This window comes from Parasteatoda tepidariorum, chromosome X1 (assembly GCF_043381705.1).
Source record: "Parasteatoda tepidariorum isolate YZ-2023 chromosome X1, CAS_Ptep_4.0, whole genome shotgun sequence".
Taxonomy (NCBI): Eukaryota; Metazoa; Arthropoda; class Arachnida; order Araneae; family Theridiidae; genus Parasteatoda; species Parasteatoda tepidariorum.
In genome coordinates, this window is record NC_092214.1 from 32096372 (window position 1) to 32120951 (window position 24580).

The following is a 24580-nucleotide window of genomic DNA, read 5'->3' on the forward strand; positions in this document are numbered from 1 at the left end:
TGGTTTCATTTTTGCATGCATTTTTTTCAAAAATTTCTTTAATAGAAAAGTTAAGATCAAAAAGTCAAAGTAATATTGATGGTTAACTTTTGATTGCTTATTAGGTCAATTTTTTGGGACTCTTGCTACTACCCAAATTTTGAGGGTCCAAAATTCGAATCCGTTACAGTGAAGTAAGTGAAGGTGAGAATTCGTTTCCGAAAACGTATTTTAAAATATCGTCTGCAACAATTAATTAGTATATGAAAGATAAGAAAGACGTCATTTTAGAAAAAAAGTCAGGTTTTCCAAAATACATATTAAAACATTGTAAAAATGTTAAAAAAAAATATTAAATAAAAAAAATTGGAAAAAAGAAATAAGTAAAATGTCTTTTACTATTGTAGCGTGCAAAAAAATGATGATAGCAAGGTGCCTCTGATTTATAAAAGCATAGCAGCATTTCTAGTGAAAATATTTATTAAGATGATAACAGTTTACAATTTTACAAGATTAACATGAAGGTTATACATAATAAGCATTATAAAAAATCATAATGAAAAGACGTCATTTGCATCAGAACAAAAACATGAGATAAACACATGTGAGCCAAATATACATTTATGACTCTAAACTCTTAATTGACACTATAATATTTCGTATTGGGTTGTTTGGAAAGAAATTTCGTTTTTTTGTGAAAAGGATTCAATTGTACTTTTTTACAGCCAATTTCACACTTCATCCGCATAATCATTATATACTTTTACAGCTGATGTAGCTTGCTTGTGAAAAAGTTCTTTAGTTTTAAGTTAGTGCCCTTTCAAATATGGAATATGAAAATGGTAAAAAATCCGATGTTTATGGAGAAGATGTATTGGCAATACGCCAGTGCCAAAATCGCTTTGCAAAATGTCGATCTGACAATTTTGATGTTGAAGATGCATCACATTTTGGAAGGCGAGTTAAAGCTGGTAAACGAGCAATAAAAGCATTAGTTGGTACAAACCGGTAAATTACCCTTCAGATCAAAGAAAAATTAAATGTATCGAATTTAACCGTTCATGACCATTTGAAACGCTTAGGTTTTATCTAATAGCTCGTCATGGTTTGTTCTTTTTCTTAAAGAAAGAAATTAGTGCCATAGCGTTGACGTCTGTGATTTGCTTCTCAAACGTCAAGAAAATAACCTTTTTAAGCTCAATATCACTGGGAATGAGAAATGGGCTGTCTACAATCTTTGTTCTAGTCTCTGCAAAAATGTTTAGACTGTAAAATCTTTATTTCAAATAAGGAAGTAGAAAAATCACGAAATAAGTTTTTTTCCAACAAAAAAGAAAAAAAAATGAGTGTAAAAATGTGGAGTCATGCTACTACCAGAAAGATGGCAGAAGGTATTGGATCCAAATTAGCTACATATAATTCAAAAAAATATTTATTTACTAGAAGAAAAAAAAGCGAAAAGTGAAGAAAAAAAGCGAAATTACTTTCCGCACAAACCAATACATTGCATTCAATACATATTAAAAAGTCCATAGAAAATTCCTTTAATAGTATTTGTAGTTTTCTTTGAACACTGCAATGAGAAAGAAAAATTATTTTAATTATGAACATTTTTAACGATATAATCAAACATTAATCATATAACAACAATAAAAAAAATTTATAATTCTTCAAAATGATTCATCCGTAATTTATAATTATATTTAATATCTAATCGGATTTCTAACTGTTTTTATGAAAATCTTTTGAAACATAATAACGGAAAAAGCTTTTAAAAAAGCTTGAGTTAATTCATCAGCATAATATAATCAACATAAGCTGAATTCTTACTAAATATTTTTTACTCATAAGGTTCATGATAGTTTAATGTTTCTAAAAAGAAGCACATGGAGTATGCAATAATTTAATTAACAATAATAGCCATACAACGAAAACTATTATTTCCTATCATCAAATACACATAATAACTACATTATAATTGTAAACTTCGCTAAACTTTTGACATAAAGTAATTTTTATGACAAGCAATATTGCCATGTAAAATTATTTGATAATTAATCGCGAAACTGTGAATTATAAATAAAAAATGAAATTATTTTTAACGCATTAAGCAAAAATATAATAGAAACTAAAATCCGCTAGATGTTGATGAAATTTAGATTAAAGAAGTTGGCGCAGTTAGGAGGAATTCGATCAACTAGCGCAATAACCTTATCAGTGAAGATTGTAATTATTGTTTTACAAATTGTTGTAAAAGATACAAACTGCTCCAAAAATTTTATCTTCTGTTATGTCACGCATAACTTTGAAATTATAGAAGCAGCTATTTACAAGTTTCACAGCTCATTATGTTTTTTATTTATTTATTTTTGAAATTTACGTATGCAATAATGCATGAATGAGCATTATAAATAGAAATTCCTAATAATTGTTTATGATAAGTTTTACTGAATCATAAACGCATATCTGTTTTTGATGAAATTTGTATTTATCAACTATAAAAATAAAATAGGAATCTAAAGAATATGTTTCTGTTTTTGAATCAAAATCAGATATTAACAATTCTATGAATTCATGGTTATTTTATTAACAAGAGCATTCAATAAAAATATCCAATCAGGCATAGATTCACTAAATTTGAAAACATCATTAAGGTTCTAAAACAATTTGCTATACCATGCAACATATTTTCGAGTGAGGATAAAGAAAAAATAATTTTGTTAGTTACCTGTTTAAAAAAGTTAGGTGATATTCAGTTTAATATATTTTAATTATTTATCTAAGCAAAAATATTTTTTTTTCAGTAGTCAGTTTGTTTAATACAAATTCATCTGATTATGTGCGCCCAAATATTAGTTTTTAATTTTGTCAGAAAGTTATAGAAACACAGAGACATTTGCAAAAGACCACGGCTTAAGCATTATTGCATGGCAAGGAATCTATTTTTAACTCGGAACTTAAGATGCCACCTATATTTGCAGTTTCTGAAGCCAAAACTATTAGAAATTTGAAAAATAACTTAAACTGTAACTGAAAATCTTCTGTATCATGATCGTAACTAGGTAATTAAATAAACTATTATGAAAAACCCCTACAAAAAAAATGTATTTAAAATGAAAACAGAAGCAAAAGGTATTTATTTATTAAAAAGAAATTCAAAAAGTAGATGAGCGATGAAAGTTCCCCAAAAACATTCAATATTCCAAAGGAAGTTGTTTGAAAAGAAAAAAAGAAGAAAAAACTTATTTATACATGTATTTTAATGTTTAGCTTGTAGTAGTAAATTAATAAATAAGGCTTTAAGTTTTTAATTGATAGTTTGAAGCATAAGTTTTATCGATACTGTTTCCCAAGAAAACAAGTAATAAATTGCTTAAAGAAAAATAATTATTTAAAATTATAACCTAACATTCGACTAAGTATTCTTATAATAAAAAATAATAATAAAAATTTATAGAATTTCATAATTTTAGATATAAATTCGGTATTCGTAAAATTGATATCAAAATTAATTGTTTATCGGAGTATTTTTTGAATTAAATAATCAGATTTCATTTATTCATTATCAGAAGTCATTTATTAATTTTAAAATTATTTTATATTACTTTCAATGAAGAAAATATGGTTAGACTACAATCTATGCGAAAAATGAGCAGAGAAAAAAATACTGATAAACTTACCGTACAGTATGGAAAATTTTCTTAGGAAGAAAAAAACATAATTCTGGTGATAAAATTAAAATATTTCTATTTCAATCTTTCATTTGGTAATTTTTTCAATCATATGGTAACGTTTTACCGGATATTTTGGTTTTCAAAATTATAGTTCTTATTACCACGTATTTAGTAAAAAATACAAAACTGGAAAGTAAATTTTACCGAATAAGTGGTTTTTATGACATGTTCTGAAATATAATGATAAAATTACGAAATTTTAACACACTTACGAAATTTTATCATATTATAAAATCACACTTTATAGTTAATTTTACCAAAACTCTTCGGTATAATATACCTAACGTGTTGGAAACGAGTTAAATTTTGCACGGCAGTTTTTGCTATACTTTTTTTTTTTCGATGTAAAAAACCATGCATTATTCTGCTAAATAAAATTATTACTGTGTAAAGTTGATGACTATGCAGCCTTCTATTCATATTGTACCTCATCTTTTCTAAAATATTCATAATAATAATAATAATAATAATAATATGATGCTTCTACTGGCAATCTCAAAAAAATAGATTTTTTGATGTTTATGAAAAACTCTAGTAAAATCTCAGTTGAACAATAAAGTTTTATGTAGTTTTTTTTCTTTCTTTTCTCTGACATTAAACCAACTACAGTAGGGAACCGATTATCCGGAACGATCGGGACCATCGCTATTCCGGATAACTGATTTTTCCGGTTTTCTGAATCGCTACAAAAAGCCGTTTTTTTTATTGTTATACCCAACTAAAAAAAAAAAAATTTGGAAATAATCTTAAAAAGAAGAAAAAACGATGAAGTAATACACTAATGATTATTTCTAAAATGATGGTAAGGTAAACATCTTTCAAAAAAGAAAGAAAAATCCTAAAATCTTATGAGGAAAAAAAATTTTTTTTTTTAAATGGCGGGAAAATTTATTGAATTTCGATCCGGTTTTTTGGTTTTCCGGTTTTCTGATTTCCAGATAACGGGTTCTGTACTACTTATTAAAGATTCAGCGTCACATTCAATCAGGGCTAGCAATTATTGAGTTTCACTATACTCTATTATTCTAATTTAAATTTAGATTAGAAATAAAACAATTTTATGTTTAAATACACGAACGCTACTTACCAATTAGAGGAAAAGCATCCAGCGTGTAATTACCAACCATCAATACTTCACGGAGATATTCTTTCAAAACTGTCATCGGAACTACATTCTTCTTCATTAACATTTCTTCTTTTTAGCTTCTCTTTATTTTCCCTTACAGAAGTTTCTTTTACACTATTCTGTGCTTTTTTATCACGCTTATTTTTATCAATTCTTTTCTTCTTCTTCAGAGCTTTTGTATGTTTCTCACTCGAAAAATGCTCCAAAGCTACTTCAGGACCACTGAATATCATATTGCAAATACCACATGCCGGCTTTACTATTTCACCATCACTATCTTCACTTTCACTATCATCTCGAATTGAAGTTTTCAACATCTCGGGGTAATTTTTTTCAAGTTCCTCGTATAAGTTCTTCTTCTTTTTCAGTTTCCCATGTGAAGAACTTTTCAGATGGTCTTCAAAAGGAGCAGGTCCAGTAAAAGTTTTATTACATTCTTTACAACGCAATTTAGCATTACTAGACGACGTAATACAAAGATCCTTTACCTTTTCAAGACTTTGGTTTTTGCGCTTTTGTTTAAGATGAGTGGTGCTTTCTAAATGTTGTTTGTACGGTAAAATACCAGTAAAAGCTTTACTGCACACATCGCAGCTATACGTGTCTTCAAAATCTTCTCTTGACGTGTTCGCAGGCATCCCGTCAGCTTCCATTTCTTTTTTTAAACGGAGCTTAACTTCTTTCTTTTTGTGAGCTTCCCCTTTGCAATGCTGTTTAAACACTTCAGGCCCAGTACACTTAACATTACATATTTCGCACATGAGATCTGATGAAGCATACACATTTTTAGACATAATTTGACTGAGCAAATCTGTATCTGGTGCTTTATAGCCATTAGGAATCATTTGTTTCTCTTTCAGTTCTTTCATAGTTTTAATTTGTTTCAACTTTTTTAAATGTTTGTTTCCTGATAAATGAAGTTTGTAGTTAATTAAACCAGTGCAAATTTTTTCACACACATCGCATGTGTAAACGTCATCTTCATCAGTATCACTATCGTCATCTTTTTCACTTTCATGTGTATTTGTCTTTTCTTCAATGCTGCCATTTTCACTAGATTCGATATTATTCTTAGAGTGTTTCTCTTCGAGCATTTCTTTCGCTTCTAAATATTTTTGACCATACTTTTGCTTCATGATACCTTTTACATGTTGTTTACTTTCTAGATGATCTGTGTAAGCATAAATATCGGAAAATGTCATTTGACAAATTTTGCACTTAAAATCGGTCTTTGGTTCTGCAGCAGTTTTGCTTTTCACTTCTGCCATCATTAAGACAAGCTTGTTTTGGAGATCTGCAAAAAAAAGTTTTTAAGTCATAAGTAAACAGACCGGTTTATAATGTATTTCAATAGTCGTGATACTTATGTGTTTAAAATTGTATACTGTCAGTGTAAAGAAAAATAGATTAAACTTTTTCTTTTGCATAATTAGCTTTGGAAGTGTTTGTTGAAAACGGTACATAAAAGTTTTTTTAAAATCAATAAAAATAAAAAAGTCCATTTTTTTGCATATTTATCAGTAATCAGCATATCAGTAATGCATATATAGAAATTATATATGCATTACTGATATGCTAATTACTAATGCGCTTAGTTAAGTTCTTCCTTGGTTATGAGTTCATGTGTCTATGAACTTCAGTAAAAAAGTCAGTTTACAACATTACATTATTGAGTATTAAAAAGATTATGATGAATAGAAAATTAAACAATGTGCTTCTTCAATTTATTCCAGAAATTTTAAAAACGTGAGAAGGTTAAAGCTTTTGATAAATTAGATTTGCAGCTGACATTTTTTTGGAAATGATGCAAAAGGAATTCAACAAAAGTTTTCAGGCAGCAAAATATAAATTAATAATTGTTCAAAAGAATTTAAATATTTGTTTTCATATCTCATTCAAACATTTCTATATATTTCATTATTCCTTACTCACTTTTAGCTCCTCGTTTTCATTAGCATATGCTATGTTGCTAATGATATAAAATATTCAAGATTCAAAGTAATAAATAATTTTTTTCCATTCTTTGCTTTAAGTGATGATTTCTTTTAAAATTAAAGGTCATACTTTTTTGTTTGGAATCAACAAACAAAAACCCAATTTTCGAAATTTCGGATAAATACTTAGAAAATAATGTTTCTTTTTTTTATACAGTTAAAAATAACAACAATCTGCTGCGCGTAACATCAGATAATGAATGTTATTCCCTTAAATTGATATTACAAGTCATTATTTGTTCACAAACCAGAAAATTTCGTGTATAATATGTTTTAAATCATTACATTAATCTCTTGACATTGCAAAAGTTTAACTCGTTATCATTCTTTCTGTGATTATTTCTACTTCCGCCCCAAATGTTATCGTTATCATGTAGCTGTTGTCAACGATCTATAATTAAAATTTCTTTTAACTGATGTTTTCTTTTATTGTGACATAGCCTACAAAATTTTAAAAATATATAAATTAGATTTTATATACTGTTACTTTTTTTTTCTTTAAGGTTTGTTCCGTAAGGATTAAATCTTCTATAATCACAAATAATATAAGATTTCAAATATTTTGCTCCGCAACACAACTTTTTTTTTAAAAAAAGGAACAAAACGAAATGTTCTTAATATCCTTTAGACTTTATTTACATGCATTGTCATGCGAGCTTAACAATTACAACGGCAGAGCTCAATTATGTTAATTAATTAATTTATTAATGCATAACAGATTTAAAGCTACGAAATCAAACACAAAATCGTAAATAAAATCCTTTTATTAATTAAAGTATAAACGTATCCTCTTTTTAATGGATTTGAATTTTCGCCCTAAAAATGTGAGAAAGAGAAGTCAAAATCTGGAAAATATTGTCCCATTAGTTAATTAAAAACAGCGCTCTACAGTTTGAGCCTGTTGCTGTTAATTATACTTTTTTTAGTGTGTTTTGAATGTTTACAACTTCTTTTAACGAGTACAATAATTTTTGCATACATTTATGGAACTCGTTTGATTAAATATGATTAAGAGCAAAAATAATTTTTTATTGCTATATCATTATGTTTAATAATGATATAAATGATAGAAAAAATTTTGAACTGAAATCTTAAAAAATGCTTAAATAATTTTAAGCTCAGTAATTTTTTAAAAGAAAATCTAAAATTTGAACGGCATCGGTCGAAAAGCTTTCGTGTAATACAAATTTAAAAACGCAGATTTTTTTTTATAATCAGGTTTTTTTTCCTATGCAGAATTTTGAAATGCAGATTTTTTTTATTTCTGAGGAACCACTTGAACTTGCAGTTTGAAATTAAACAGTTTAAAATTATGTACAATTTTGTAAACCACAGAATTCCAAAACTATGACGATTTACCTTAATAATTTTTGATTGGTTTAGTTGTAAAAAAATCTTAATGAATATATAAAATTCCCTATTATAGTTGAGACGAAAAATTGGTTTTTAGTAAAATTGGAATTTTTCTTTCCTCGAATGGTCACAAAATAAAAAAAAATCGAACGGAAAATTTATTAAAAAGAAGTCAAAGATTTTTTTTTCAGTGTGTAAGCTTTGTTTATATCGATTTATAACTAAAATAAAAATAAAAAATAAAATTTATTCTAATTCTAAATGAAAATTGCAGCTTATATTTTTAAGTAAAGCTAAGTTATTTATCCCATTCTACTTAAACTATTACTTAAATCTGATAAGAAAAATTCATTAGTTAATCATCAATACAAATAGAACTTAAACATTGAAAATAAAAAAGAAAAAGAAAATAATAAAAAAACATTGTTTCTACTAGGCTTTAATGTTATCTGTCACTGAACTTGTTTGAGGAGTGATAAGCTTTTTTAAATATGTTGGTAATAAACTTAAGATGGATAAGAAATCACGAGTCTCTTATGTAAATAATAAAATACTTTAACAATATTTATAAACAATGATAATAAAAAAAATACTTAAAATATACAATGTATCATTAACTAGATTATTGAAAGTGGAAAAAACTTTCACGTAATAATAGTTTTAGAAAAACGTATTTTTTACCCTCTACCCACAAAAAAATCAACTGAAAATAAAATGAATCATGTAAATAAAACAAATATACAATTTTTATGTACCTAATTGAGTTACATAAAAATTGTAAAGTAATAAAGGGAGATAAAAGAGTTATGCAAAAAATAGAAAATTAACAGCAGAATTTTTTACAGTCAAACAAAGATGGCTAAAAAAATAGTTTTTGGTTATTTACACTTTTTTTTTTCCATTCTAATATTGCTCGAGACTACCATTTTTCACTGAATAAGAATATACTTTTCAGACCAGACAGTCCCCACTTTTTAAAAGAAAAATGAGTACAATTTTATTTTAAAAAATAACGAAATGAAAAATATAAGTCATATTATCACTTTTTTTTCTTTTTTGGCAGAAGAGTTTTGGTCACCGAATTGAAATACTAGACCAAGTTCCACCAGTGTTGAGAAGCAATATGTCTTTTAATTTAGAAGACTGAAATCTTATTGGTTAAAGATTGTAAAAATAACATTCCTAACACATAAGCCATTCAAAAATATTTATATCAGAACATGTTGCACAATCTGTATTTAATCTGCAAAATAATGCATATAAGTTAAAAAGTTCTTAGAGTAATGTTTTATGTTGCAAATTACAACATTTCATTAAAAAAATTTAAAAAATGAAACAAATTTCTCCTTTGTATCAAGCAACCGTAGATTTTAGGAATTAAATTCAAGTTTACCCTAACAAAAAAAAAGAGTTTAATTTAAGGGCTTAAGTTAAAAGAGTGTTATACCTAAAGATGCTTTTTTTCTATTTTATTTTTTAGCTTTTAAAATTTTAGCAGATTTAGAATCTAAAGCAAGTTTTTAATTCACAACAATTTTCTTCAGAAATGTAATTTTTTCATCACAAACAACTTAAAAAAAATGTCATACAATTAAAGTAGAAATTGTTAAGTGCCCCGACACCTTCTTATAACTTGGAACAGCTTTATTTAAACCAATTTTATGCCATAAAAACAAGCATTTATTATTGTAAGGTATCAAATTTTGAAAATGCATAGTTCAGCAATATTCCACAAGGAATAAAATTTCTCAGTTTAAATCTATTATACAAAAAAAATGTAAATGTAGAATTACGATGAATGAAGAAAACATGAGCAAATAGAAAGTGCAATTTCCTATGGCATTTATGGCAGCAGTAATTATGGATAATTAAAACATATTCTCCAGAAGGCACTTAATTACTTACTTAATTAAAAAATCTTAAGCGAAGTAATTGCATTTGATTACGACAAAGAATCTATTTTAAAAGAAGAAAGAAAAATATTTATTGAACCAAAATCTACGCATGAATATTTTATGTCATATAGAACAAGTTCACTGCTACAAAATTCAAAATATGAAAATTTAAAATAAATATAAATTGTAATAACACACGAAACTAAAATATACTTATAGAAGGTAACATTATCTGTATTTTCAAAGATTGCAACAGATTAGAGCACATACTTCTATGAATACAAAAATGACTTAAGTATAGATATTTGAAGTTTAGAACATGCCCCAAGATGCAACGTGCTTTACTGTATTCTTATCAATCACCACATGATTTAAAAAAACTCAAAATAGCTGTCAATCTAAATGAACTATCATTTTTCCATAACTAAAACGTAAAAAAACTTTCTATGAAACAAAAAATTACAATTTTCTTCGATAACCAATAATTGTTATATAATATAGAAATATAAATATAAATTCATTTAGTAATATAAATTCATTGTCCAAAAACGAAAAAGTTAAAGAAAACTACCATTAATTTTAAAAAAAATTACTATTAAAAAGAAAATTTAAAGGGAATTACTATTAAATGATGCCTTTTTTACGAAGACATAAATCAAATATCAACATTGACATTAGAATCTTAGAAATTTCCCATGTCTCAAAGATACAAGTGTTCCAAAATGCAATATTTTCGCTTATGTATAAAACTGCAGCAGTAGTAATAAAAATATTATTAATTACAGGGGAAATTTTGATATAAATTCGCCTAAATTTCAATTTCCCTCGTTTGAAAGAATATATTTTAGATGCTGTACTTATAAAAAATGTAATATTTAATTCTGCAGGTATAACTTCAAATAGTATTTCTTAATAATACATTTTGAATTAATCTTATTTGTTTCTCTTCCTAACGAAGATCAGCATAAATTAAGTGGTTACTTGAAATTTCATTAAAAAAAGAAGAATTTGTTTAAATAAATTCTTCTTCGCAATCGCCACATCATTTAAAAAAAATCAAAATTCCGGTCAATCTAAATATGAACTATAATTTTTTCATAACTAAAACCTAAAAAAACTTTCTATGAAACAAAAATTACAATTTTCTTCGATAACCAATTAAAATGCAATTGAAAAGTAATATAAATTCATTATGCCAAAACAAAAAGACAGAACCCTTTTTTCTAAAAAAAAGTACAACAGTTTACATTTATTACGGCTACATGTATTTTCTAACTTTTTTTTTTTAACTAAAAGTGTAAAAAGTTAATCAAATTTTAGAAGGGATTCTTTATGTGATTTTTCCGTACACTGAATTTAAATTAAATTTTAAACTTATTCTTAAAAAATACAGGTGTAGTATCAAGTCTTTGCTTCAAGTTTTTTTAAGCTACTACTCTTATTACTAAGTTTTTTTTTCTTTAAATCTTCAAATTTTTCAAACAATTTATTATTTCAACTGTTTAACTATCTAGGCATACTTTTTTCTTAAACTACATTTTATGTTAGAATTAATATAATTACGTTTATTTTTTCAAACTCTGTTAAGCTTCTAACAGAAAAGGTGAATTTCTTTCGCATTAAGTATATTTATGTTTGAAAAAATTAGCTATTGTTTTTTTGGCATTTTTGTGCCACTAAAATAACTTATCGAAATATAAAATAAAATAAAAGTTTCATATAATAAAAAGTATAAGCATTTGAATTGCTGTAATATGATCAGATAAAGTATTTTAATACTAAGCACAAATTCTCCTTTTTCAAATGGCTCCATAAAATTTTTCAGTAGTTTGCTATACAACTTCATGTAATTAATAAATTTTATTTAAAAAATTGGAATGTATCTGTCAGCTTCACCTAATCCGATCATTTGGAAATATTCCAAATGATAGCCGGAGTCTTATGATAATATCCGTATACCGTTCATCGCACATGATCACACGATGTCCTTGAATTTTCATCCTAGGATACACAAATCATCAAGCTTAAAACTTTTTTGAGCTTATATTTATGCATCTATGAAAGGGATCAGAGATGAAATATAACAAAAATTATAATAAACCATTTTTTGAAAGTATTTTTAGAAAACTTTGTTTATGATCGAATTAACCATTTTCTTTCCCTTCTACTGTATCTTGTTTTATAATGTTAACTACAGGCTTTTTAAAAATGTCAGAATGTTCTATTTTTTTTCTTAAAAAAAATAATAACATAGCAGCTAGCACGCAAAGAAAAAAAATCCAGTAGATTTTACGAAATAATGTAAATGCAATACTATTATTGAGAAATATCTAAAATATTACGAACACATGATTTTCCGGATTTTTATAATCAATACAATACAAAAACAGCATTCCACTAATAACTAAAAATTTAAACTGAATAAAATATTTTCTTCTATGATTGACATTAAATGAACTTGGATTGTACATTTATTTTTGAATTTATAAATTTCAATGACAGCATATATTGATATCATTTTAGATAGTTCTACTATATTCTTCAATTAATTTAAAAATTGAGAGCTGCGAAAAATGAAAATTCTAGAATACTGAAAAAGGAAACTTTTCAAACTGATCATGATATAGTAGATTGTTTTTCTATTGGCTTACATTTATTTTTGAATTCTAAAATTTCAATAACAACAGATATTGTAAGCATTTTAGATAGTTATAGTATATTCCTGAATTAATTTAAAAATAGAGTTGTGAAAAATGAAAATTCTAGAATACTGAAAAACGGAAAGCTTGAAGCTGATTATTTTAAATTTGGCAGATTTAATTATTTAGCAGTAATACTTATTTGAGTACTCAAGCAAACAATCAATAAACAGAGTAAAAAATGTATCTTGGTAGGGATTTTTTTTTCAATTTTAAGGAATTTCTGGAATAAAAATAAAACAGGAGTATTTTTAATTAGACCAGCAGCTGGCAAAATCCATTTGTCTATTGGAAAATACAGTAGAGTTGGCAGCAATGCGTTAACAACTCTAAAAACAAAAATCTGAACCTTTTGGAAAAAAAAGGATTTTTCTAAACAACAACAAAATATATCTTTAATTACTATTCAAAGATTTGATTTGATGTCAGCTTGTATAACTGATTGATGCATTCAAATTGAAATCAATACTTCAGATCACTTTACTAATATTTTGGATAAAATGAAATAAAAAAATATGTATTTTCCTTTGTAATTTCTGTGTATTTTCCTATATAACTTCATAAGCAGTAAGTTATATTTCATTCTATTTTTTTCTATTTCATACATTCCTAAAAACTGGTTCTGCTTCAATTCCGTATCGTGATTTGTGCCAGAATAATCGCCAAGTCTTCACATGAAGACAAGTCACAACTTCCGGGCAGCGGCCCGCTTGAAACTATAAAAAAAACATCACAGAAAGGGACCAATTTGATAAATATAACTCGTATCCACCTCCAGGCAAACATCTGAAAGTTTTTTTTTTTAAAGAAAATTGCAAGTTTAAAATCTATTTGGCACCTTGGCGATTGTAGTTGGAGTGACAGATCACGACACGGAAATATCCCCAATGGAGTTTTTAATTTTTGTTGACCCCTGTTTATATTACATTACTAATGAAACATTTATGCTACACATCCTTTCACAAATTTGAAATGTTGAAATTTGAAATAATGCTGAAAACTTATTTTTTAACTTGCTTTTCATATATACAAATTTAATGTAACAAAACGTGGAATTTTTCACATGAAGAGAAAAATAATTGATACTGAATTAAAGTGTTCCATTCTTCCCGTGTCTTTACTTTTATAATTTTTTTTTCATTGACAAGAAATAAAAAAATAATTCAATGAAATTCATTGATAAGAAGAAATAAATATTGGATGATTTCAAATTTCTCTATTATATTTTTTAAATCAATTGTATCATTGATTTTTTTAAAAAAAATATTGTACTTTATTCAAGTAGAATTGTCAGAATGCGAAGATACCTTTATCAAAACATGTAGTCAGAACTTCTAAAATTAAAAATCTATATTGCAAACAAAATTTTTTTTAATATTACGCTTCATATTTTTAATATTTGTTATATTTAGTAATAACAAAGTGTTCACAGTTAATTCAATATACATTCATGAGAGAGGAAATAAATATTTTCTGAAACGCATATTTATCACAGTATTTTTTTAATACAAAAGAACTTCAAAATTTCCCAAGAAAGAAAAAAATAATCGAATTAAAAAATTTGCTTTTAAAGACATGGAACGTAATATTTCACCAATATTCATGATTAGAAGTATCTTTTTTTTTAAATAGCAAAAATGACTGATGAAACAAAAAAAAATATCGCCGTTCATGAGATTGCATAATTAGATATTATTAAAAAACAGAAAGTAAAAGTTACTTACTTGACAGTTGTAACTGTAAGGATTTGAAAAAGAAAATTGACACTTGTATTCAAATTACGACAAAAATAAAATATTCGATTTTTGTTACCAATCAGCTGATCATTGGAATGTAAACTTATCTTCGAGCTTTCAGAGCGCCCAACACACTTCTCACTGCTTCATTGCTCTAAATAGAATTACCAGAATAAACAAATTGTGATAACTACTGATACATGGGTCTCAGTGCAGACGACTAAATTCGACTGCAGTGCTATTGATTGAGGTATGACGTAAACTCGAGGTCAAATAAGAGTGAAGGTCAGTTTTTTTATCACTACAGAGTTAAAATAATATTTTTTATAAAATATATTGTATCAAATCCTTAATTTTAGTCCACAATTTTAATAAGAAATAAAATAAAACATTAACAAGAATAATAAAAAAATAGTGTATTTTTTACTTAAAATTATTAGATTTAGTTAAATAGAGGAAATGTTAAAAATCGTTTGGTTATTATTTTGGCAAACTTAAAAATCGTTTGAGCAATATTTTTTCATCTTTTGCCATGCATCTTTTTTGCTTGTAGCTTTCATTTATTTTGATAAAAACGAAAATTTTTTGATTAAAAATGTAAGTAAACGTTTACAAAAAATACAAATTAAAAAAAAAACATGTTCTTAAAAGTGGAAAAGATTCTATAATCTATTTTCAAACTCGTATGATCTGAACTTTTCAAATTAGTATTCTAGCTGTTTGAAAGAGTAATGATACATGCATCATACAAGATACATGCAAGCATCTATAATGAAACATACAGACATCGATTTTAATAACATGAATAAAAATATTTTGATTTATATAGTTTATGTTCTAAGAAGATTACATACATTTGTCTCCTTTAACAGTTAATATCCTTAAGAGAATATCCGAATATTTTGTGTAAAGATTATTGTTTAAAATATTCTTATAAGATTATTCTTTAAAATAACCCATTGATTACAACTAGTTTCATAAATTCGATGAAAAAAATCATCTTCTAACCAGAAATTATGAATACTAACGTGAGATGCATTATGTAAGTTAAGTCAGGGAGCTGCCTTTCCTCCGCGTTTTTTTTTCACATTTTTTTTTCTGAGAAAGAAAAAAAAAGCGATGCCTTTTTAGGAAAAGAAACTCTTTAATTCCTCACTGTGATACACATGCAATCGGTTGTATCGCATGGAATGTTGAATTAGTTAGGTCTACTGTACACAGCCTGCGATTTTTTAATTCGTGGCGACCCGAAGTTAACTGTCAGATAACTGCAAAGTGCTGGCTGTACTTGTCGAGCACCATGTCGATCTGCCACACACTTTTTGATAGTACTCCTGCAATTTACAGAGAAAGGGACGAAAGATGTACTCCTGCTTGAAGTAGCTTTTGAGAAAATTGAAGTTTGAAAATACCAATATCTAAAGAAAAAAAAAATGTCCAGACCGATGCCCTGAATTACCTATCAAGTATTGAATGCACCTTCTTCTAGACGTTTGAGTCTACACAATATTTTTAGCGATCTTCTGAAATCACTAAAAAATATTAGCTATAAAAGTCAGATTAATTTATTTTTACTTATTTATTTTTCCCTTTTGAAAAATCGATCTAAGCTGGATTTAAACCTTGCTTTACTTGCCCAAAAGTCTAAATAAAAGGTTCAAGTTAAAAATTATACTTCATTTTTCATGGAGATTTTGGGTTTTCATGTACTTGTTCATTTTTTGTTACCTTTTCTCCAAAGACCATCAAATATTGTTGCAAGAATTATTTTTTCATATAATCTAATTTCAAAATTTTCTTTCTTTCTTTTTTTTTGTGCCCATTTGTTACTCTATAAATGTGCTGGTGTGAAAAAAAGCCACGGATAATTATTGTAAAGAAAGAAAAAATTAAATAAGGAAAAAAAATGCCGTTAGACAAATATGGGAGAATGTGGGTTTAAGTTTCGGTTTCCACTTTTCAGTTCTTACGCAATTTATCCTTGAAAAAGAAGTCAAGAAAAAAAGAACTCTTCTTCCATTTATTCCTTTAAAAGAGCCTGTCAACATATAATGTAATCACTAAATGGGGAAAAGGAGTTCATAATCGTTTGGTATCGAGATATCGATATGAAAAGGGGAGTATTTAATTGTTGTCAATGTTGAAAAGGGGAGATAAAGGGGATTTTAATTGTTGAAAAGGGGATTTAATTTTAATTGTTGTTAATGTATAATACTTCGTCAATGTATAATTATTCAGCTGTATACTTTTTTAGACTTATTGCAATGAATTCCCATACCATCAGGCTAATGAGAAAATAAATTCACTGTTCAGATGGATTTATTTGTAGCTGTTTGCAATAAGTCTAAGTAGTGAAAGCTTATTGTGAAAAGTCTTATTTAAAGTGCATTGCAATTGTCCAAAGAAAATTCAACTTGTTTCACACATTTCTTAATAATCTTATTGTATACTAAAAACAATGGGGGTATTTTTAATTAACCTGATATTTATTCCATTTATAATTATTGATTCAAATGGATCTTTTCAATCAGTCTGGCGTAATTTATAATACCAGAAACGTATGTAAATACCTTACATTCTATTTAGATAGACATAAAACTTAATAGTTTGAAGTGCAAATAAATTGCAGAAACAAAATAAGATTTTAAAGAAATAAAAAATGCTGAGAATTTTAGAAAATAAATATGGCAACAAGTGCTTTTACGTTTTGTATTCTTGGATATTGGCATGAAGAGGCGATTCTTGGAATATTTTCTTTTAGAATGAGTGTTCCCACCCTATGAACTACGACTTGAAAATGGAACCCAGAGTCTTCCAAATAGGTAAGTGGAAGATTCATGGAATTCTATTTACATCTATATATCAATGTATCTAAGAAAACTAGTTGCTTTAAATTGCTTATAAACTGGAAAATTAAAGTTTTGAATTTAGATTTTGAAATAGACGTTAATAAATCTATGGATTTTGATGCTACAACAGTATATAATATTTAGGTGGATTTTTTTAAAGAAATGCTTAGTTCTTTCTTAGTTACGATGTGGTAATAGCTTGATAAAGGCTATTTTCTGAACAATCATATTGAAAGAGGGCTCTCAACTTATGGAAAAACTAAACTGTGATAATATTTACTCAAAATTGAATTAAGATTCATTAATTTCATTCAAGAGGGAAAAATGAGACCATTTACCAAACAATCTTGTCAGCTGAGTACTTTTATCTTTTCATATTACCGAACGTTTATAAATTAAAAAGCAAATTTGGACAAAAATGTGAAATTGTAGTTATATAACAATTAGCATGAGAGTTACAAAAAAATTATAACGTAAAAGTATTCAATTTAATAAAGCATTATAAACTTATAATTGAAAATGAAAACAAATCCAATGCTTTGAAATCTAAAACTCTTTAAGAAAGTTCACACTCTATACACACATTTCCATTTCATATTTCTGAAAACACAATGTATAATACCTTTCTCATATTTTTGAAAATATTGTACTGAATACTTTTCTCTGTACTATTTGTGCTAAGACTTTGAAATACAAGGTATAAAATATATGTGAATTAGCTCCCACATATATTCACAGCATTTCTTAAATTAATACTTATTTCGCGATACATTCTCTTCACAGTAATATTTGTAAACATCATCAGATTCAGTTATAAAAAAACGTTATATTATTCAGTTATTATATAGTAGTTCAATAATTAATTTTCTTAATATACTTCAATAAATAACTCTTTATATATTAAATTTAAAATAATTAATGACTTCAAAAAATATAAATAATATAGAATAGAAATAGAAGAACTATTTTTCTTATTTTAAGATTTAAAAATATTAATTAATTAACTGAAAATTCTAAGAAATTAATAGATGTATAATGTGTACTTGTATAATCAATTATATCCATTTATAACAAAGAAAAAGTAAATTTTAATAAACACAATGAACAGCTTCTTTCTTTAAAGATAAGTTCATATGAATTCCACCTCTACATGCAAAATTGTGGTATTTTTCTCCACAATGATCAAGGATAGGTTAAACAAAATGAGAGAAGATCTTTCCCAATTCTAATTAAATAAACACCATGAATTAAACCTACAGATTTTAAATTATAAAACTTATTTATCTGAAACATTTAAAATGAAATTATTAGGAATTTTATGTACTTAAATACCATTTTGAACACTCCAATCAATAATGTTAATCAAATACTTAAAATAATGTCATTAAGTTCATTAGTCCTTTCGATGGAGAAATAAGATTTTTTTCTAATCTGAAATGTAATACAGATTCAAAGAAAATTGTTCAGTTCAGAATTTCAAAAATATAATTCTTGAGTTCTTAAGAAAGTTCCAAGAGAAGCACGCAGCCGTTGAAAATAAAAGTTTTGCAATGCTGATGATTCAGAGAGGTGAGTTATCCCAACACCACGAAACCAATATTTTAATTCAAGGATGATTCTTAGTCATTAGGACGAAGAGAATTCTAAAAAGATACTGTAATCCAATCAATAATGTTAATCAAATACTTAAAATAATGTCATTAAGTTCATTAGTCCTTTCGATGGAGAAATAAGATTTTTTCTAATCTGAATTGTAATACAGATTCAAAGAAATTTGTTGAGTTTAGAATTTCACAAATTTAATTCTTGAATTCTTAAGAAAGTTCCAAGAAAAGCACGCAGCCATTGAAAATAAAAGTCTTGCAATAATAAAAGTCTTTCAATGCTGATGAATCAGAGAGGCGAGTTATCCCATCACAGCGAAACCGATATTTCAATTCAAGGATGATTCTTGGTCATTGGGACGAAGAGAATTATAAAAAGATACTGTTCTGAGATAAGATACTGATACTAAGATAAGATACTAAGAAAATATACTGATAAATAAATGAAACTGGTTGAAAATATTAGTTTCATAATATAAACAAAAATTTAGCAATAGTCTTTATCGAGTATTAAACTTTATATTTTTGTTGCTCAAACATGATTTCACATATGGTTGAAAAGAAGAAAAACAATACTGAAATGAAGATGAACTTACGCTGCTTTGGCACTTGAAGCAAAAAAGAAAAAAAAAACAACACTGAAATGAAGATGAGCTTACGCTCTTTTGCACTTGAAGGGAAAAAAATCAATTTGAAGACATTCGCTGAGTCCTCGGAGAATAGAGGGAAAACTGATGAATACAATAACATGAGTTCCGTAACTGTTAAATTCAATTTTTTTCTCAAGTTTGTCTATCATATTAAGTTTATGGACCACCATTCGAATGTTCTACCTATAGGTGGTACAACTGGACCACTTAAGTTTCATTACTGGTGTAGACCCCAAAGGTTAACAATATGAATAAGCAATAATCTTTCCAACTAGTGCACAATTATTTTAAAAATAACAAAATTTTAGGAAAATTAAGTTAAAATTACAACTACCAACGTTAAAAGTCAGAAGTTTGTCGCATTAAAAATTAGACGTGTTTCAAAACTTTAAAAAGCACCTTCATGAATACAATAAAAATTTCAAATATTTTTTTTTTGGTTAAAGTTCATATTAACTATTTTAAATTTTGATTAAGTAATAAATTAAAGTAGTGTATAGTAAAAGTTTAAAAAGTAGCCCCCCCCCTGCATAGTTGGCACCCAGTGACAAATTATAATTAAATTTAATTTAACATAAATCAAAATTAAACGGAGAGAAAAATTATGGTAAAGTTACCATAATGTGCGGTAATGTCCTTACTGACTAAAAAAAATATTCTGATAAATAAAATCAAAATATACCATATTGAAAACATTCATTTGGTAATTTTCCCGCTCATAAGTTGACGGCTTACCGATAAATTCTGGTTTTTAAAATTATAGTTCTTATTACCACACGTTTAGTAGGAAATACAAAACTCAAAAGTAAATTTAGCCAAATAAATGGTTTTTATGCTTTGCTATAAGGTATTATGATAAAATTATCAAATTTTATGAGATATACCAAATTTTATTACAAATACCATAGAGCCAAAAACACGGCGTAAATTTCACCATATTTTTTTAGTGTAAGAGTAATTGATGTGAAAAATTAAGCCTTTAGCATTAAAACATAATTTTTTTTATTTCCCCCCTTAGAGCTGCTACCCGGGTAACAATTACAAAATATGAAGAAACATTTTGAGAGCTCTGATTGGATTTTTGGGCAACGCCTTTTGTTTGTCTTCTTGTAGCTCCTCGCCCATATCGTTTTTCCAAAATGAATCATAAATCAATCCTAAAACAGTTCCAATATATTTCTCATATTAATTTTAAGTCAAATGTTAAAGTTTACTGAAAATAAAATAACGCCATCAATGTTCTTTTAATTATAACACATTTATAGAAATCTAGTTTGTCTTAAATTTTATTCTTATATTTTTGTTCATTTGCTTAAAATAATTTTTGTTTACGTTTCTGTATAATATTTTTTAACATTAATATTATGGATCTCAGGTAAATGCAAGGTAAACAACATCAAATTAGTACAATAATAATTATTAAACATAAATAGTGAGCATATATTTTTTAAAGTATTTTTAGCTTTTTAAGTAAAATAAATATAAGAATTGACTTTAAACGCGCATTTAATAATCTTTATTCGAATTGAATGGCATTATGAATATCATTATGATCTTAAAAATTAAAATCTTTAGTTTAAATTTATCAAGTATGATTGTAGAACCTAACAATTAAAACTATGCAGGTTGAGTTTGAATTTATTACATGAGATTTTAAAATATGCATAAATATAATTATAAAATATTTTTGTATAAAATTTTATAAAATATTATTTATATTAAGATATTTTTGGTTATTTGAAATTTTTTTTGTCATATCTTAAAGTAAAATACTTTAAAATGTTGAAAAGTGTATCTTATGTCATCAGAAAAAAAAGAACATTTAGAATTCTTAAAAATATTTTTATAGTGAGTTGCATTTTACAAATTACAATAGGTTTATAAATAAAACACACTGCAAGTAAATAAAAGAATATACAATGTTAGGAGACATTTTATTATTTTGTATAGATGTTTCACTTCCACTAAACACTTACTTCAGTCATAAAATCAGGATCAGATGCTTGAATATTATAAGAATTCAGTATTAATAAAATGAAAGGATAGGGATGTATTTTAAGTGATAAAGCTTAATTTATTTTTTATGTAATCATACAAATAGAGTTTTTGAAATAAATAAACATTTAACTGACATGAGGAAACACGTGAAAAGTATTAATAAGATAACAATTCATGCAGACTTTTTCATTTAAAGTTGGAACAGAAGAGGGCGCCACATTTAAAAAAATTTGCTTATAATTAAAAAAAAGTTAAACAGACTCATGCTTTGCATAAAGAAATGAAACTTTGCATAAAGAAATGAAACTTTTTGAATTTAAATAAATATAAACGTAATGTAAATAAATATGAATTAGTATATAAATAAATATAAACAGCTAATATTAATTTCCAAACAAAACCAAATGAAGATTTAACAATTAAGAAAAGATTTTTTAAAGAATAGTAATATTATATTACCGCTGAGATTTATCAAGTTTTCGAGCACATCATGCTCATGAATTTCAAAATTAAATTTACCAAACCAAGCTCAACAAAAATTTCTTAATGAAAACAATACACTTTAGATCAATTATGTGAGATTTTTATATGCAAAAAAAAAGAAAAAAAAACATCAAATAATACAGTAAAAGATTTTTACATCAAAAGCCATTTTTCATAATATAAAGAAGTGCAATTTTGATCCTAATCAAAGTAATTTAATAATCTCAAACAAAATAGCATGCAGTAAGAAAAAAATAAATAAATAAATAAAACCTTTTTAATCACTATTGAGGAAATTAGAATTAAAAAGATGAAAACCAGTTCGATTTTCGATGGAAACTTTAAGGAGATTCGAATAATTACATTACATCGCAACCTACAGCAATCAAGCGATTTTGGATTTCGCTTATCTCACAATCCTCAATAGTGATCCGTCAGACATTGATATATTTTGTTTCTTCTTCTCTTAAGTATATATTTGCTCCTCCCTAGTTTGCATGTTTCTTAACTTAATCTTTGATAAGGATTCTAAATGTTTATTTGAGGGTGGAGATAATCAGACAGTCCCCTTAAAACTTGTTGCCAGACAACTAGAATTTTTTAAGACATTTCTCTTACATTCTTCCTGTGGGGCTTCTATAAACTTACTATGACAAACAAATAGCTTCCTAAAATTAATTATAAAAAATAACTTTATATTGCAGGAGAAATATATTAGAAATGAAAAGATGAAATTTTTTGTAAATTCATTCCTTCATTAATTCTTGTATTAATTCAGTGAACAATTCAAAATCATTCAGCTGGATTTTATGGATTAAAAATTAATAAAATACACATCTTTAAAGAAATTTGCTTGATTTCCTTGTAGTCAAATAATATTTTCTTGGAATTAAAAATCATTTAACGAACACATTGAAACATTCAAAATAAGTTATAAGTAGGTCGATTAAATCCAGATCTTTTAGTTTTGTTTTATAAAAATAGATGGCGTCACAAGCGAAATGTTAAATTTAAAATTTAGTAATTTTAGAAATCCCCAAGAAAGAAATAAAATTTTTATTAAATTCGATAAATATCAGTTTAAAACTATTAAGTGTTCATTTCTTTGTGAATATAAGAATTGAGTAAGGCAATTAAACTCCGATTTATATGTTATTCAATAAATCAAAGGGATATTAACTTCATAAGAAATCATGCATTTGATAATTATAAAATGAACGAATAAAGGATTTCGCATAAAAATTAAATACAAAATTTTGCTTTAAATAATTAATATATTTACTTACCAACAAGCAAATCTTTATCTGTAAGGCTTAGAAGTTCTAAAATTTCATTTTGTATTATCCCAAGTTTTTTTACCCACTTGCTGCAATCTTCTGAATTTCGAACATTGCTTATAAGGATTGTAATGTTGGACGGTATAACTTCTATTTCTTTTAAAAATACAAAAGACGGTTTCTAAGTAAAAAAAACTGACATTTCAAGTTTGAAAAAGCAGCTTTCGTACGAAATCGCTGTATTCTTATATGAAATAGCCATAAAGCAGAATGAATTCTGTAGTATATATATATATATATATGTTCTAAAAATTTTCTTTGTTAATTTATATTATTTTCCCATGTGCAAATCCATTTCGGGTAAATCCGTGGCCAAAATTATTTACTAAAAAATTTCTTTGTTAAAACAAAACTCCTCTAGTTACGCTCATTTCCCGTTCATGTAAGTTCATTTGAATTCGCTACTAGCTTTATAGATTATGTGTTATTCTGTTTTTCTTTGTATTTTATTTTCTGTTCTTAAGTGTTATTTTTACTTATTGTGTATTATTTTTTGTTGTAATTTTTGGAAGAATTTTGAGTGCTCCTCACACTACTGTATTGATATATTTTGCTTAGGCTATATTGATACAATATTAGGAAGCACTCTTTTTTGCGGATATAATCGTGTGGGCTGATAGAAAGATTATATCTCTTATTTTCCGGATTTTTTAATAAAAAATTTATCCTTTTTATCCCCCAGTTGTTTGTTATTTTCTTCATTTTTTATTTTATTTTTATTTTTCCCCCTTTTTCATATGTCTGTCATTTCCCTTTGTTTCATCTTCATTTTGAACATATTTTATGAGCTCTATTTACTTGCAGCTTATGCGTAATAAATGAAACTTATTGTTTTTCTTAATTTTCTTCCTATTTATTTATTTTGCTATATACATACATATATATATATATATATATATATATATATATATGTAATACAAAAATTAAATACTTTTGTATTAATAAAAGCATTAAAACTTCATTCGTTTTCATAAAATATCTTTAGTAAAAGATAAGGGTAGAAATTCTATTTTGGGACTTCAAGGCTAAAAACATGCCAATGAATAATAATTAGATTAATACTTCAAAAGAGAAGTTATTTTAAGATCTTTCACTTCCATATAAGGAAAGATTAAACGATTTGCTTTGAGTAATAAATAAATT

General features: G+C 26.2%; 1 protein-coding gene across 1 annotated transcript; it reads right to left on the reverse strand.

Annotated features, from left to right (window-relative positions):
- Window positions 1-441: 441 nt before the first annotated feature.
- Window positions 442-14786, reverse strand: LOC107445939 (zinc finger protein 346). The gene is made up of 3 exons (XM_016060449.3): window positions 14505-14786; window positions 4801-6133; window positions 442-1552 (listed from the first exon to the last, which is right to left on the reverse strand). Exon 2 carries the CDS (start codon window positions 6108-6110, stop codon window positions 4848-4850), a length of 1263 nt encoding a protein of 420 aa, XP_015915935.1. The 5' UTR covers window positions 6111-6133; window positions 14505-14786; the 3' UTR covers window positions 442-1552; window positions 4801-4847.
- Window positions 14787-24580: the final 9794 nt, after the last annotated feature.